We start from the raw sequence: 15,014 nt of genomic DNA on the forward strand, positions 1-15,014 counted from the left end.
GAATATTATTATTCCTATTGCCCGACTCCCAGAGGAGCCGGAACCCTAGCCGCCATCTTCCTCCGACGCGACGACGCCCAACCGCTAGCGCGCCCGCTCCATCCTTCCCCTACAACCTCCGGAGCTGGTCCGGTAGGACCCCTGGTTCTACCAATTTGGTATCAGAGACTCGGGTTCGACCATGTCTTCTCCATCACCCATGCCGCCGCTGCCCTCCGGCACCACCGCCTCGCTGTCCCCCCCCCCCCCGATGACCACCAACGAAGCTCCGACGCTGCCGGGGCCGAGCACCACAGCGGGGACCCCAACGCCGCCGGCTCCCATCTCCCCCGCGCCACCGCCGACAACCTCAGTATTCATGCCGGAGGAGATGACCAGCATCCTGCGGGACCTCGTGACGGCCGTCCAGGGCATCTCCCTGTACCTGGCCAGCCTGTACACCCCCCCGCCAGCTGCGCCCCCTACCTACAGCCACCCGGTGACGCACTGGCCGCTCCAGGCCGCGTCTGGCCCGAGCGGACCACCTCTGCTGCCGTTCCAGGCGGGCTACACCAGCGGGCCTCCGCCGCTGTTGCACCTCCAGCAGTCCCCAGCCACGGGCCAGCTCTGGCCGCCGTGGCCGCCGACTTCTACACCGGTTTCCGCCGCGTCTGGCCGCTACCCATAGCAGACGCAAACAGCCGCTGCAGCTCCAGGCGCCACCTCTGCCCAGCGCCAGACTGTCGTCCGCCGCTCCGGCCGACCTGCCCATCAACTAGGTCCGGTTCCCGCCCTCTCCATCGCCAATACCAGTGTGGGCGGCTGGGTCTTCTTCATCGCCGGTCTACACCGCGGCTTCCGAACAGCCGACCCCGTTCCCGCAGTTTGACGGGCCATCCGGCACCGCAGGTCGCCACCCGGAGTACTCCGACCAGGCACCACCAGCCGCCCTGCTCCGCTCCCCCAAGCCAGTTCGACATGGCGCTTCGGCGCAGACATCGCCGCGGTTCGCCAAAATCGACTTCACCACCTATGACGACATGAAGGACCCTCTCAACTGGCTCAACCAGTGCGACCAGTTCTTTCCCGGACAGCGCACCCTCGCATCGGAGCATACCTGGCTCGCCTCCTACCACCTCTGTGGTGCGGCACATACATGGTATTACGCTCTCGAGCAGGACGAGGGTGGCATGCCCCCTTGGGAGCGCTTCCGCGAGCTCTGCCTCCTTCGCTTTGGGCCCCCGGTCAGCGGAAGCCGCTTGGCGGAGCTCGGTCGCCTTCCCTTCACCTCCACGGTGCAGGACTTCACCGACCACTTCCAGGCCCTGGCGTGCCACGCGTCGGGCGTGACGGCGTAGCAGCGGGCCGACCCCTTCGTCGGTGGACTTCTGGATCACATCCGCGTGGACGTGGAACTTCAGGGACCCCAGGATCTCTAGTCGGACATGTACTACATCCGCGCGTTCGAGCGCCGCGCGGTGGCCATCCAGCAGGCATCACCGTCCTGGACCGCTGGGTCGCTACCCGGGCCGGATTTCGCGCACGGTCGGCCTGCACAGGCTTCCGCGGCACCCCTCGCCGCGACCGCGGCGCGCCCGTTCCGCCGGCTCACCTTAGCCGAGCTACTCGAGCGTCGCCGTCAAGGGTTGTGCTTCAACTGCGACGAGCCCTACACGCCCAGCCATGCCTGCCCGCGACTCTTCTACCTGGAGGTTACAAACTACATTCCGAAGGACGCCGTCACCGCCGCCAGTTGCCGCCCGAGCTGTCGAGAAGGTGTTTGACGCTAGTTGATCACCTCGAGAGGTTCAGCAAGCGCTTCCCCACCTTACATCTCGAGGACGAGCTGTTTGTGCAGGCGGGGAAAAGTGTTATGACCGGTTTAGCCTACGGCCGTAAAAGGCCCACCGCGAAATCTTAGCCCACAAGTTATCTTAGGTTAATTCGTATAAGTTATCTACGTTATAAATATATGCTGTAAGACTCTTTTTGAGATTAAGCAATAAGAATATTATCATTCCTGTTGCCTAGCTCCCAGAGGAGCCGGAACCCTAGCCGCCTCTAACCCTAGCCGCCGCCATCTTCCTCCGACGCGACGGCATCCAGCCGCCAGCGCGCCCGCTCATCACCGCGCCCCGCTCCATCCTTCCCCTACAACCTCGGGAGCAGGTTCGGTAGGACCCCTGGTTCTACCAGAACTAAATCAAATAAAGTGTCTTTCTTCCTGCACCAATCTACTTTGCATTATATGTTGCACGAACCCCACATTGAACAGCTCGTTACCATTGCTAGGAATAGTCTAAAGTACACACCCGTTGCCAGGCAACAGAAAGATGACCAAGGTGTTGGTCTGAGTTGAATTCCGTCACTCTTAACCACATAGTGCATTGGTGGTGGCCATGCTTTGCCTATACTGCACAGCAAACCAACCCAAACGAATTGCCAGACGATGGTGTCGGATGAGGTGACCTAATGTTTTTATCTCATTTATTCAATTGGTTTAATATAGGTAGTTGAACTGGCCACACCGCTGCACCATGTCGCCCAGCTCCTTCTCGACGGCCCACTTCTTGTGATCGCCGACGAGCACCCTAGGCTTCACCATGAACCTGGTTAAAAGATATATGGGACTGGACCCTGTAGATGAAACAAAAAGTTAGAACTACTTTTCAAAAAATTCTTAGTAAAGAATTTTTATCACAACCAAGATGCTGACTTTTGTGGACTTAAGTAATAATTCACCCAATGATCCACTCTGCACAAAGGCCGAAGATGTTTAATCAAGTCACTAACTGAGACTCCAAACAGACAAAACTACTATTGTATACTAATTAATAAAGCAGATACTAGTCTACAACAGTTCGGAGCAGCATACAGAAAATAGTATAGTATATACTTTGGAAGCACTTAATAGTTCAAGTTAAAATAAACTTCCACATCCACTTAATAGTTCAAGTTAAAATAAACTTCCACATCCATCAAACTTCATATATTGGAGTAACAATATATATTTTTGCGATGCAACTAACTAAACTTTGGAAAGCATCAGTACAAAGTAGCAATATCGGTAGAGCACTTAGGAAGGCATCACATAGTGCTCATCCACCCACAAATTGTCCAGAACACGAGGTTTTAGCAACACGATAAGTAGTAGTAGTATTAATCTAGGTGGCAAAGTAGCAGTGACAAAAAAGTAGGCAACTATTCCTAATTTGCTCCACAATAGCTTCAGTTCACATTTGCTACAACTTTCAGTTGGAAAAGAAAGACAAAACTGATTGAAAATCCCCCAGTTGGGGTAGTGAACACGCGCATACACTCATCCCTATGAACGCACACACGCACACCCTACCCCTATGAGCACCTCCGAGAGACTGAGCCGGCATATCATCTTGAGATTTACGAAGTCACCGTAGGCGCCTCGTCGTCGACGGGAACGTCTCCTCCCACTGAAAGCGCATCGCCGGAAATCCTGAAGTAAATCCAGGAATAATGCGAGCACCAGGATTTGAACCCTGGTGGGTTGGGGATACCACTGTCCACCTAACCAACTCAACCACAGGTTGATTTGCTACTGAACATGATATTGACGTGTGGATCCGCACCAACATATTCATATACTCTACTTTATTATTTTTAGTATGTTTATAAACTACATCTAAGATACTTCAAAGTGAGTTATATGAAAAAATTGCAAGTGAGCTCATGGTTTTATTGTATTTATGAAATACGTACATATTTGTACGCGAAATAGAGTATGCACAAAATATGATACATACTACCAAAAAAATAGTATATATACTACCTAAACATTCTTACATACTACATACTACGTGTATATACTCTCCAATATGATAGATACTACCTAGAACGCATCAAACAAAAGTGGGAGTAACTACACCCGGTAGTAGGAAAAATTTGTCCGGGAAAATGCATCCTACTACCGGGTGTAGCTACACCCATTTCTTATATACTACCATGTGGTAGTATATACTCTACTTTATTATTTTTAGTATGTTTATAAACTACATCTAAGATACTTCAAAGTGAGTTATATGAAAAAATTGCAAGTGAGCTCATGGTTTTATTGTATTTATGAAATACGTACATATTTGTACGCGAAATAGAGTATGCACAAAATATGATATATACTACCAAAAAAATAGTATATATATACTACCTAAACATTCTTACATACTACATACTACATGTACATACTCTCCAATATGATAGATACTATCTAGAACGTATCAAACAAAAGTGGGAGTAACTACACCAGGTAGTAGGAAAAATTTGTCCGGAAAAATGCATTCTACTACCGGGTGTAGCTACACCCATTTCTTATATACTACCATGTGGTAGTATATACTCTACTTTATTATTTTTAGTATGTTTTTAAACTACATCTAAGATACTTCAAAGTGAGTTATATGAAAAAATTGCAAGTGAGCTCATGATTTTATTGTATTTATGAAATACGTACATATTTGTACGCGAAATAGAGTATGCACAAAATATGATACATACTACCAAAAAAGTAGTATATATACTACCTAAACATTCTTACATACTACATACTACGTGTACATACTCTCCAATATGATAGATACTACCTAGAACGTATCAAACAAAAGTGGGAGTAACTACACCCGGTAGTATAAAAAATTTGTCATATATATATATATATATATATATATATATATATATATATATATATATATATATATATAAACTAAAACGACATATCTTTCTTTCAGGCTTCATAGGTGCAAGAGCTCAATAAGAGACAGCTCAATCGACATTCATATACTCTGTCACACATAATTACAATCACAATACACACATGTACTACAGAATTAACCAAAACAACTAATTTATGAAAGAAGCAGTTTCTGAACTTGGTTTGAGCTTTGTTTCTTTAGATTTTTGAACTTGTGCAGAAGGTATTCCTGAACTTGCGCGAATGACAAAAATGACACATAGTTTGTTATGCTTTTTTTATAAGATGAATTGAAAACATAAAATGGAGTACCCCACGGAGCATCTCCACGAATTGGAGCTCGTGCATATCAGAAGGAGGAGGAGCACCAGCTGATGGAACCTCTCAAAGACGGCGCCGCGCCTCCACCAGGATGTTGCAGCCGGAGTTGCGCCGTCCATGGGGCGCTCGACGACGCACTGGGGGACGGGGCCGGCGGTGGCGCACTAGGCTAGATGGGGCCGGCGGCGGCTCGCTGGGGGAGGCATCGGACGGCGGCCCACTGGGGAAGGGGCCAGTCGGCGACGTGCTGGGGGAGGGGTCCGTCGGTGGTGCGCTGGGGGAGGGGCCGGTAGGCGGCGCGCTGGGGGAGGGGCCGACTGCTGGGCGGAGGGACCTATAGGCGGCGCGCTGTAGGGGCCAGCCGCCAGGGGGAGGGGGTGTTCGTGGTTGTGGCGTCTGTGTTGAGGACGATGGAATTTGGATGTTTCGGGGCGAAATGATTAGCTGTGGGTTTTTGCTCCCATAGCTCCCATCGCCCTATATATATGACTGGACTATTCTGTTACTAGTAACAAAATATTATTTTGTTACCATCAATCCCTATAAAGGCGCGACGCGCGGACCATAGTAAACTTCCCGACCCGCCCCCAACCTACCCACCTCCTTCTGCCGGAGCCAGCCGTCGCGGGCGAGCGAGCGACGGCGGCAGCCGGAGCGAAGGAGCCCGCGGCACCGTGTCTGGCCGCCGACGGATCCACCTCCTTCCAATCTCTGATTCCCCGCACCCGTCGCCGCACTTCTCCTCATTTTCTCCCGACCAAGAGCGCCGGCGACCCTGCGCGCCGCCATCCCCGCGCCTCCTTCCTCCTCCTGGCACGTGCCCTGCCGTCCCCGCGCCTCCTTCCTCCTCCTGGCACCCGTGCCGCCGCCCTCGCAACTCCTTCCTCCTCTTAGCACGCGCGCCGCCGCCGCACCTCCTTGCTCCTCCTGCCATGCGCGCCGCCCCGACCTTCCCTGCCGCACTCTCCTCCCAGGCTCCTGTCGCCGCCCCGCCCACATCTCCACCAGCTCCGGCCACCGCCGCGCCCCCATCTCCCCCGGCTCCCACACCGTGCATCTCGTCCTGGTGGGGCTCCATAACCGGAGTACCGGACCACCCCAGGCCATTCAACGCCACCAACCCGGTCCGTTCATTGCAGCAACACCCAGGATCTGGCTACCACCATGTCGTTCCCACGGCGACGTTCGATGGAGCACCTCGTCTCTCTCTTGCTGCAGGGAGGCCCAGCTACTGCACTGTGGAGGTAAGATTCTTTCCTCTAGATTTCTTCCGGCGTCCAAAAATGTTATTTATTTTTTCCATGAAAAAATGAGGCACCTAATATGTCTCTTTGTTCTGCAAGTGAGCTGCAAAAAAATATATGGCAAATTAGGTAGAGATTAAACATCCCCCGGAGCGCATCATCGGCGTCCATGAGCGGGGCTCCCGTGGATGGCTGGATCCCGGCGGCGGCGTCGATAGCGTCTACGAGTGCGAGCACCCCACATCCGGCGTGAGCAGCTCCTGAAACTATTTCCTTAACATTGCTACAATTCTGCACTTATGGTTGAGTCCTACTAGTACTGATGAAATATAGAATTGAGTGAAAAATTTAGTTGATTCCTGAGACCCTGACTAGATTTCCTACAGATACAGTTCAGGGTTTAGGATGTTGTAAAACAATTGTATACTTCTAGTTGTTGCTTCCTGCCACCAATGAATTGTGCAAGTTCAAAGAGTGCCGCATGACAAAATCAAAAAGTATTGTATGGCAAGTTCAGAATTTTGGTATCGTGGAAAGTGTGATTTTTTGACAATATTTTGTACGATTCATTTGTTCGTCTTCAGAACATAGAAATATTAAGTCTACTTTTTTCTATGATGAAGGTACACATGAGCTCCACTAGAATTGGTAACTGGTGGAGATCATTCATGTTGATTACTTTTGACAAGAATAATAGTCCACTAGACAATTTGCTGAAGATTAGATAGGGGTGAGAAAACGAAAGGTTTAGAAGTGATGCTAAAAAACTGATAAATCAAATTTAACATTCTCTTATTTCTGTTCTATTATTTTCTTTTAGTTTTGGTGTCTGAATTTGTGGATATATGAGCAGGCCCCAATATTTATTTCTTCAATTCTCTTCTGTCGTCAGGTCGCAGCCTCTTCCTTCTGCAGGTCACCGCCTCCTGCTTCTGCAGGCCATGCCCCATTCCCCGATTCCCGCAGCAGACAGGCCGTTCACCGCTGGCACCATAGTCCGTTCACCGCCGACAACCGAGGCCGTTCAACGGCGCAACGACGAGGTCTGGCCTTCCCCCTTCCTCTTTACATGTATCTTTGTATTCTGTTTCAGTTCATCTACTTGTCGATCATAAGTTCGATTTCATCTGTGTTTCCATGTTATTCGTGTATAGTACAACGGGTATTTGTATTCAGTTCAGTTCATCTACTTGCCGATTGTAAGTCCAATTACATATGTTTTTCCATGTTCTTCATATAGTATGAGAAGATTTGTAGATGCACAGAGTTTGTAGACTGCCATGTTAAACAATGTCAACAGGTTGGACAGACTCCCTCTTTTGTGCATAGAGGTACCTCTTTTGTCAATTAATTTAAGGTGCTTTGCTATTACAATTTTTGTGCACAGGCAACAAGCAGAAAGGGAAAAAGAAGAGCACGATTGACATCAGTAGTCAAAAATAATAGAACATCAGTTCTAAAATTCCCCGCGCATCAGTACACCTATGTATTGCTTCTGCGATTTTCAAATATGGTTACAGTTGTTGCTTCGATTTTGCTGTTGATGTACATAGTTTGTGAAGAGAAGATTTTATAATTCATATTGCCGATGGAATGAATTACTAAAAGTTCAAAGTTGCTAATTTCTGCAGTTCTGGTTCTCTAGATTGGTCTTGGTACAGGATACATCTTAAGCTTGGTCTTCGTACAGGATACATCTTAAGCTGGAGTTCGTGGCTAAGCAGGTTTGACTATGTAAAGTTCAAGTTTTTTGTGTGTGATGCAGTATAGCTCAACTACATTTTGTTACCTCTTTACTTCTAAATTGCTGACTGGATGTTGAACTAATTCTCTGCCTTCTCCATCACTTACGTGGTTTCCTATTTGCTTGAGCTATTGTACTCATGTATATTTCAAAAATACTAAGAAACATGGCTATCAATTATCTTATATACAAAAGGTTTGGGACTTGATCTATTGCACTCATGTATATGTCTAAACAGGACCAAATTTTGCATGTTTTCTACTTGTATGTATGTGGTCGAACTATTTAGCTATTGAACCAAGTTCAAACTTTCTATGTGTGAAGGTTCAATCAAATTCATTTTCGTAGCTATGAGGTTGAGCCAATTTTCTCGGCTACTGAAGCCGATCATTTGATAGGGAACTCAAAAGAAATAGCATATATGAGCATACGGGAGTAGACGAAGCCGGTTCACCCGATCGTCTAACGTTTTCTTCCATCTCCAAAAATCTTCTTTTTGAGTTCTATTCTTTGTCACATGGTCACTGCTATCACCTCAGTGCCAAAGTGCCCAAAAGTTGTGATTGCTTTAGTCTAGGTTGTGCTTTAAATGAAAAAAGAATAGTGTTTTTTCTGTGCATTTACCCTGTCTAGGTGCTCTCACTTGTAACATGAAAAGTTCATGTACATTGACAGCGAATAAGTTTCAAGTATATATGAATAAAAATAAGTCCAGGAATATGGAATTTGATGCTTGCTGGGTGTATACGGGGGCACAAGTTGGTTCCTGTCATTGTCAGTTTGTGTATGTGTTTGTTGTTTCTCCGAAGTACAAGCAAATTTATTGTCATTGCTAAAATGCAGGTGCTCGCGGCCCCCATCTCTGATCGGATCCATCCTGGCTCCCCTGGTAGCCAACACGGCTTATGCGCTGGTGCTAGTGTGGATGGGCAGCAAGTTCAACTGGCCCCCGCTGGACCCGAGCGCGGCCGCCCCTCCGACTATGCCGAGTTCGTCAGTCCATCAGTTCGCCAGTGGGAACCGCAGGTCAGGACCCCATCTTCCACCTCGCCTACTCTCTACTACAAGAGCAGCACAGGGAGGAGCCATGCACTTTTTCTGTAGAATTTTGTATAATCTAGTTCGTATTTGGTCTACTTGTGTAATTCCATCAGTGAATAACGATTATGTACTGATGCTAGAAATGTAGGTCATTTGTGAATCATGCTTGTTTCAGCGGGGAACAGATCCATGGCCAACGGACAAGTTGTAAGCACATAGCAGTTCAAAAACTAATTTGATGTGTGATAGTGTACATGATTCGCCCCCCCCCCCCCTGCGGTTTTGGATTGTGTTGATTGTTCAGTTCCACAACATGCTCAGTAGCAGGTTGTTATGCTTGTGAAGGTTCAATATTTTTCAGATTTCTCTTTGGTGTGTGAGGACTAAAAGAATGCATTCTTTTTAGTTTTTTCCTATATTTGTTTGCAGAGAAAATGAGAAAACTAGACTAATGTTCAAGGTTATTGACCTTCTGACTTTAGATTCTGAACATCTTCTGTTACTTGCTACATACAAGGGGGAAACTGACTCTGAACATCTTGCGAGGCTCCCTGCTGGATGTCGGCGCTGGAGGGTAACGGACACCGTCGTCTCCCCGCGCCCATAGACTTCTCTTCTCTCCTTCAATGGAAGGTTGGTTTTCCTCTTAAACATTCACACAGAAGGAATGGAGCTACTTTGTACACATTGTTCACCGGCATCAGAACATGTTATACTAAGTATTAAGTTCAGGAACTATGTTCCAAACTGAAGCTCAGACAAGGACACAGGGATATATAGACAGAGCATTTTCAGTATATGTAAACTACAACATATTATATTGAATACCACTGATAGTTCTTCTGTATCAAAATGTACATTTTTTGTCTTTCAGTGTTGAGTCATGTTGTACTGTTTTGTCTAGCTACGTATGATGTTACTTGTTGGAGAAGTAGAATTACTTAATTGCATGGTAATCCGCTATACCACCGAATCATCTTAGTTAAACAATTCTTCCTTTGTTTTATAGCTGTGAGGGAGAATTACTTGCATCTGAATTGGCTGATTGCATTGTTAAACTCCGGGATGTTGCACCCAGCACAAAGGCCCTGAAGATGGATGGCACGTAAGTTGGTTGGCTTGCTTGTAAGTTGGTTGGTTTGTAAACTCTGTAGATTTTTTTGCTTACAGATTGTCGGCATTATACTTGTACTAGGGCCGGAGTTCAAGTATTAATTCCAGGCAAGTTAAAAATATAAACCACGGCAAGTTCTTTGTTCATTTAGCAAAATAGGTCAACGATGTCAATTCCCTGTTTGTACCAGGGATGCTGTCTGTGTGCGCGGTGCCACTGTATTTTGACGAGCGACTCCGTCGTCGGGTAACCAGTCACAACCGTGTGTTCTTGCTAGTGCTCATACACGCATGGGTAAATATACTAGATGATCCTTTGGCTGGAGAGTACTACTTGCTTGAGGCATTGGTAGCTTGCTAATTAAACTTTGTTGGAAGTAGTTGTATGGCCCGTCGCTCAAAAACCCGTGTGTAGTCTCAGTGGGCACACTCTGTTGCTATTGTTTTCTTCACTGTGTGGCTCATAATTTGTCAGTGCAGTTTGTATATGGGATCCTCAACCAGGACTGCAAGCAGAGCAGTAGAGCGACATCCTCGCCGTGTGCAACACGGCTTGTGCCGCTGGTGCTAGTGTGGATGAGTAACAAGTTCGACTACCAGTCCACACCAAGTTCAGGTATGTTGCTAGTGCACCAATGAGTAGCGCACCTTGTATATGGGATCCTGGCATAACATTGTTTTATTTTTAGCAACTACATTTACATTGCACAAAGAAAGCTAGATGTGTTGTAGCTTTAGAATTTGTGTTATATAATGAAATAAGTTTAGAGGTTTCCCCCAGCGCGCCGCAGCCGGCCCCCTCTCCCAGCGCACCTCCGCCGCCCCTGCCCCAGGGCGCCGCTGCCGAAACCCTGCCGGGCGCGCCGCCGTCGGCCCCCTGCCCCAGCACGCCACCGCCACGACCTCCCTTCCTCAGTGCGCCTCCGCCTAGCCCCTGCCTCCGCTAGAAACAAAAGTACAATTCCGCTAATTCCTGTAGTTCTGTGGTTAGCACAAACTGGTGGTTCATTTTGCTAATTCTTGCGGTCTACAATTTATTTATTTTTGCTAAAACTTGTATTTTTGGTTTGTCAGAAGATGGTGAACTGTGTGAGTACTTCCCTTGCTCTTTCTGCTACATCAAGGTCGAAAAAGCCCTTCATCTGCGGGAGGAACACTGCTTTGACATCTGCATCCACCTCCTCCCCAACTCCTGGCGCCGCTCGGCCCCCAACCTCCAACCTCACCGGGTCCTGGCGCCGCTCGGCCCCCAACCTCCAACCTCACCGGGTCCTGGCGCCACCCCGCCCCTACCTCCTCCGTGGATCACGGCGCCGCACGCCCCCCATTCTCCTCGGATCCCAACGATGCCTAGTCCCCAATCTCTCCGGCTCCAGGAGCCACCAACTGCTGTCCTCTGCCAGCTCGGGTAGCCGCCTCCACCTGTTTCCTCCCGCGGGGCTGACGGTGCAAATATGGCCGACGTGCGGGGCAGTGAGACTCGCCGGGGTGGAGCTCCTCCGCCTCTAGACGTTGATCCATAGTTCATTGTCAGTACAGGTTTTGAAACTGCCCAGTACATGTTGGGGGACATTTCTGGAATCACGTATCCTTGCTAGCTCGTAGCTGTAATTTGGTTGCATAGCAGTACAGTTTAGTTGTCTCTGAAGTTTTGATTCATAGCAGTACAATTTAGTCCCAGCTGCCATGATTTTGCAAACCATTGTGCTCCCAAAAGATGGTGCTTTGTTGCAACAAGTTCTACGGAAAATGCAGTGAAAAGATAAATTGTGCTCCCACAAGTTCATCTGATATACTGTTGTTAATTCAATTTCTTTTATATACCTCTACACATGTTTGTTGAAATGCTCCCACAAGGAGCTAGACTTGTTTTTTGTTCATAGTTCTCATTTCTTAAAACAACTGATGTACTACTATCAAAATGGATGCTACGATAAAGATCACATCTCTAAATTGATGATTCAGCCATGTTTGCTTTTGTGTACTACTGAACTGACAATGTTACTGAACTTGTGTTCTCGCTGATTCTGAACTGTTGCTGGTAACATTTGTGATGCTCATCTACTTTTGGTTGGAAGTTTAATGAATCCATACATAGTTCAAATTTTAGGAAGTTAAAAGTTCAACGAGTGTCTTAGAGAAAACTTGGAAGTGTTGTCTATATAAAAAAGACAACAAAAATATGTGTTCTGCATTCAAAAGACAGAAACCTAAGATGTTCAGGAAAGAGTTCCAGAACATCCCCGGTCGCCGCATCCCTAGGAAGCCATGCGACAGCCACCACCACTGCGAGCCACCGGTGCAGCATCCAACCAGCCCCATGCGCCTCCATCCCTCGAGCTCCCAGATGCGTTGTCGCAGACCCTTTGTTCCCCATCGCTGCCTCCTCCAACTCCTTTCATGGCTCTGGAAAATCACTGATCAGGTATGTTCAGTTCAGACCACACTAAAATGGCTGAATTATAGATAAATATTTGCATTGTCCTAAATTCTTCCACTCTCTGGAAACAAAGTCGCAGAATGGATGTGAACAGAGTATATTCCCATGGTTTTGCAAGAAATCATACAATAAGTGTACTGTTCACTATGTATTTTATCATCAGTCATAGAAAAAGTTCAATTTGTGTTATTGAAACAACTCAATTTATCGGTTTTATATAATATTACAAGTGATTCATAGGGATGTTGCAACAGTGCGACTCTGAGAGTTAGTAAGTTTGACAAAAAAACAACATAGGGCATGTCAGTTCGTGCGGAGAATACCAGTCTTTAAGTTTGTGAGTTTGTCAGTTCGCCGATGGGATCCGCAGGTCAGCCCCTCATCTTCCACAATTACTCTTTATTCTTTTATGAGTATTAATTCAACTACTGACTAAAATGTGTAGCTTGGACTGAAGTTTTAAAGATCTGATTTACTGCTTACCTGTCGCAGCCACCAGGCCATTTATAGCCGCCACCCTAGTCATTTGATCACTGCCAACCGAGTTTGTTCGACGATGGAGTGTTGAGGCCGTTCAAAGACGCAATGGTTAGAGTCTCTCTCTCTCCCTATTTTCTTCTACCTATATGAAATGTTTCCTGACTTTTCTTGGCTTTGCCTCTTCCTAGCCTCCAATTTTTTGATCTGGGGGACTGAACGAGTGCAATTCGTCGAGGCATTTGATGTTCTGACCGCTTAATATACATGGTTGGCAAGATGACTAATATTTATGTTCTCAATATATGAGAGAGTGGGATGTTCGTATGACTGTGGCTGGTTGGAGTGTATGGTCTTGTGGAGATCATGAATCTTATTTGCTTATGACACAATGTATATATATACTGCTAGAAGTTCTAGTACCTATATTGCTACCATTCGCTAATAAAAAATGTATCAGTTCATTATGTGTAGCACATGTTTAACACATATAATTACAAAATAGTTACTTCAACTATATAAGAGTTCAGCTTTTACTTGATTTTCAGTTCAAATTTTGCGTTATTTTTAGTATATCAACTTTAATGTGCAGAACATCGAGGAAAATCCTGAAAAAATTGTATGTGCATTCTATGTATTTTCTTATGTTTACAAGAATTCTGTTGACATGTATTTTTTTTTTTTTTTGGGGGGGGGGGTTGGTAAGTTCACTGGCCAAAATCTAAAAAATTCATACTCAAGAGGAGAAAAATTTAATATTTTTTAGTGCATAAATATTTTCTGTTTCAGTTCATCGACTTGCCGATTGTAAGTCCAGTTTCCTCTATGTTTCCATGTTCTTCCTATAGCACATATAAAAGTTTGATGAGTGTTTATTCAATTTAAGGTTAAAAATTGGTTTTTGATGCTATTGCTACTATGGTGGGCCTGTCGGTAGAACTTGGAGCAGTCAAGCCCAGCCATGGTGTGCGTCCGTGGACGACAACGATGGCTTCGTTTGCTTGCCTGCATGTGCTCATGTGTTGTACTGGTGTGGGGTGTGCATGTTGTGTGTGTGTGTGTGTGTTTGTGTGTGTGTGGTGTGTGTGTTACTGATTCTAATTGAAGTTTTTACCTGGATGTTTCTCTGAGACGTTCAAGTATTACGGTCTAAAAAGGTGCGGTTATGAACTCATCCACGGGTTCAGGTTACTTATTCATGCTGCTGGGGTGTGCATGTTGTGTGTGTGTGTGTGTGTGTGTGTGTGTGTGTGTTTCTGATTCTAATTGAAGTTTTTACCTGGATGTTTCTCTGAGACGTTCAAGTATTACGGTCTAAAAAGGTGCGGTTATGAACTCATCCACGGGTTCAGGTTACTTATTCATGCTGCTGGCCCTTACTACTAGTTGAAAAGTTAAATACTTAGTTCTAATGCTCCTAACGGTCGCTTGTAATCTTATCTTCAATATCTTGCTCATACGGAACAGCAGAATGTCATAGTATATACTTGTACAAAGTTTTTCTGGGACTGATGAGTTGTACTTGCCTTGACAGTACAACATGTTGTGCTGCCAGCGAGGATTTGCAACATGTGTTTAAGCAAGCATTTATGTTGTGTTACAAAACAAAACCTCTCCTCTGTTCCATAGAAGATTGTCTGAATTTTTTAAATATATTTAGAAAAAGAAGTGTACAGACAGTAGCTTAGCATTTGATAATTGTTTGCAATGTGTACATTCTTTTGATGATTATGTAGTTGATTTCATGCGTTACCATAGGTCTAACAGTCCAGTATGTATTTTATAAGCAGTTCAAAGGGCATATCAAGTTCGCATGGATCGTTGCATCAATGGTTACTATCACAAAACACAAAAAGCATTTCTTGGAGAAGAAAATTCAGCCACTTCAAGTATATAAACCATGCAAGTTCGATGATGATGACACGTCGAAACACA

The 15,014-nt window shown here is 46.1% G+C and overlaps 1 protein-coding gene and 1 long non-coding RNA gene across 38 annotated transcripts; one reads left to right on the forward strand and one right to left on the reverse strand.

The window, feature by feature from the left end:
- Window positions 1–2,200: 2,200 nt before the first annotated feature.
- LOC123134119 (uncharacterized) lies at window positions 2,201–5,459 on the reverse strand. Of its 2 annotated transcripts, none has more exons than XR_006465509.1 (2): window positions 5,081–5,459; window positions 2,201–2,616 (listed from the first exon to the last, which is right to left on the reverse strand). It is a non-coding gene; the product is annotated as an uncharacterized lncRNA (long non-coding RNA). The 2 variants fall into 2 exon arrangements; XR_006465508.1 differs by having other exon boundaries at window positions 5,012–5,459.
- A 130-nt stretch (window positions 5,460–5,589) lies between these two features.
- LOC123137064 (uncharacterized) lies at window positions 5,590–14,710 on the forward strand. Of its 36 annotated transcripts, XM_044556624.1 has the most exons (10): window positions 5,590–6,264; window positions 6,364–6,513; window positions 7,157–7,988; window positions 8,852–9,682; window positions 10,059–10,154; window positions 10,245–10,270; window positions 10,354–10,457; window positions 10,643–10,778; window positions 10,944–11,117; window positions 11,237–13,593. In XM_044556624.1, exons 5-10 carry the CDS (start codon window positions 10,144–10,146, stop codon window positions 11,572–11,574), a joined length of 789 nt encoding a protein of 262 aa, XP_044412559.1. In that variant the 5' UTR covers window positions 5,590–6,264; window positions 6,364–6,513; window positions 7,157–7,988; window positions 8,852–9,682; window positions 10,059–10,143; the 3' UTR covers window positions 11,575–13,593. The 36 variants fall into 36 exon arrangements, 1 of the variants encoding a protein (XP_044412559.1); XR_006467704.1 differs by having other exon boundaries at window positions 7,157–7,307; window positions 7,505–7,564; window positions 7,652–7,750; ... (1 more) ...; window positions 10,059–13,190; window positions 13,271–13,593; XR_006467708.1 differs by having other exon boundaries at window positions 10,059–12,587; window positions 12,843–12,972; window positions 13,095–13,190; window positions 13,271–13,593.
- The last annotated feature ends 304 nt before the right edge of the window (window positions 14,711–15,014 follow it).

This window comes from Triticum aestivum, chromosome 6B, assembly GCF_018294505.1.
Source record: "Triticum aestivum cultivar Chinese Spring chromosome 6B, IWGSC CS RefSeq v2.1, whole genome shotgun sequence".
Taxonomy (NCBI): Eukaryota; Viridiplantae; Streptophyta; class Magnoliopsida; order Poales; family Poaceae; genus Triticum; species Triticum aestivum.

What these genes read in the sequence shown, in the direction of transcription:
- LOC123137064 (XM_044556624.1), top strand. An exon ending in AGTTCAAGTATTAATTCCAG is followed by an intron (nt 10,271 to 10,353) that starts GCAAGTTAAAAA and finishes TGTTTGTACCAG; the next exon opens with GGATGCTGTCTGTGTGCGCG. An exon ending in TAGTGCTCATACACGCATGG is followed by an intron (nt 10,458 to 10,642) that starts GTAAATATACTA and finishes TTGTCAGTGCAG; the next exon opens with TTTGTATATGGGATCCTCAA.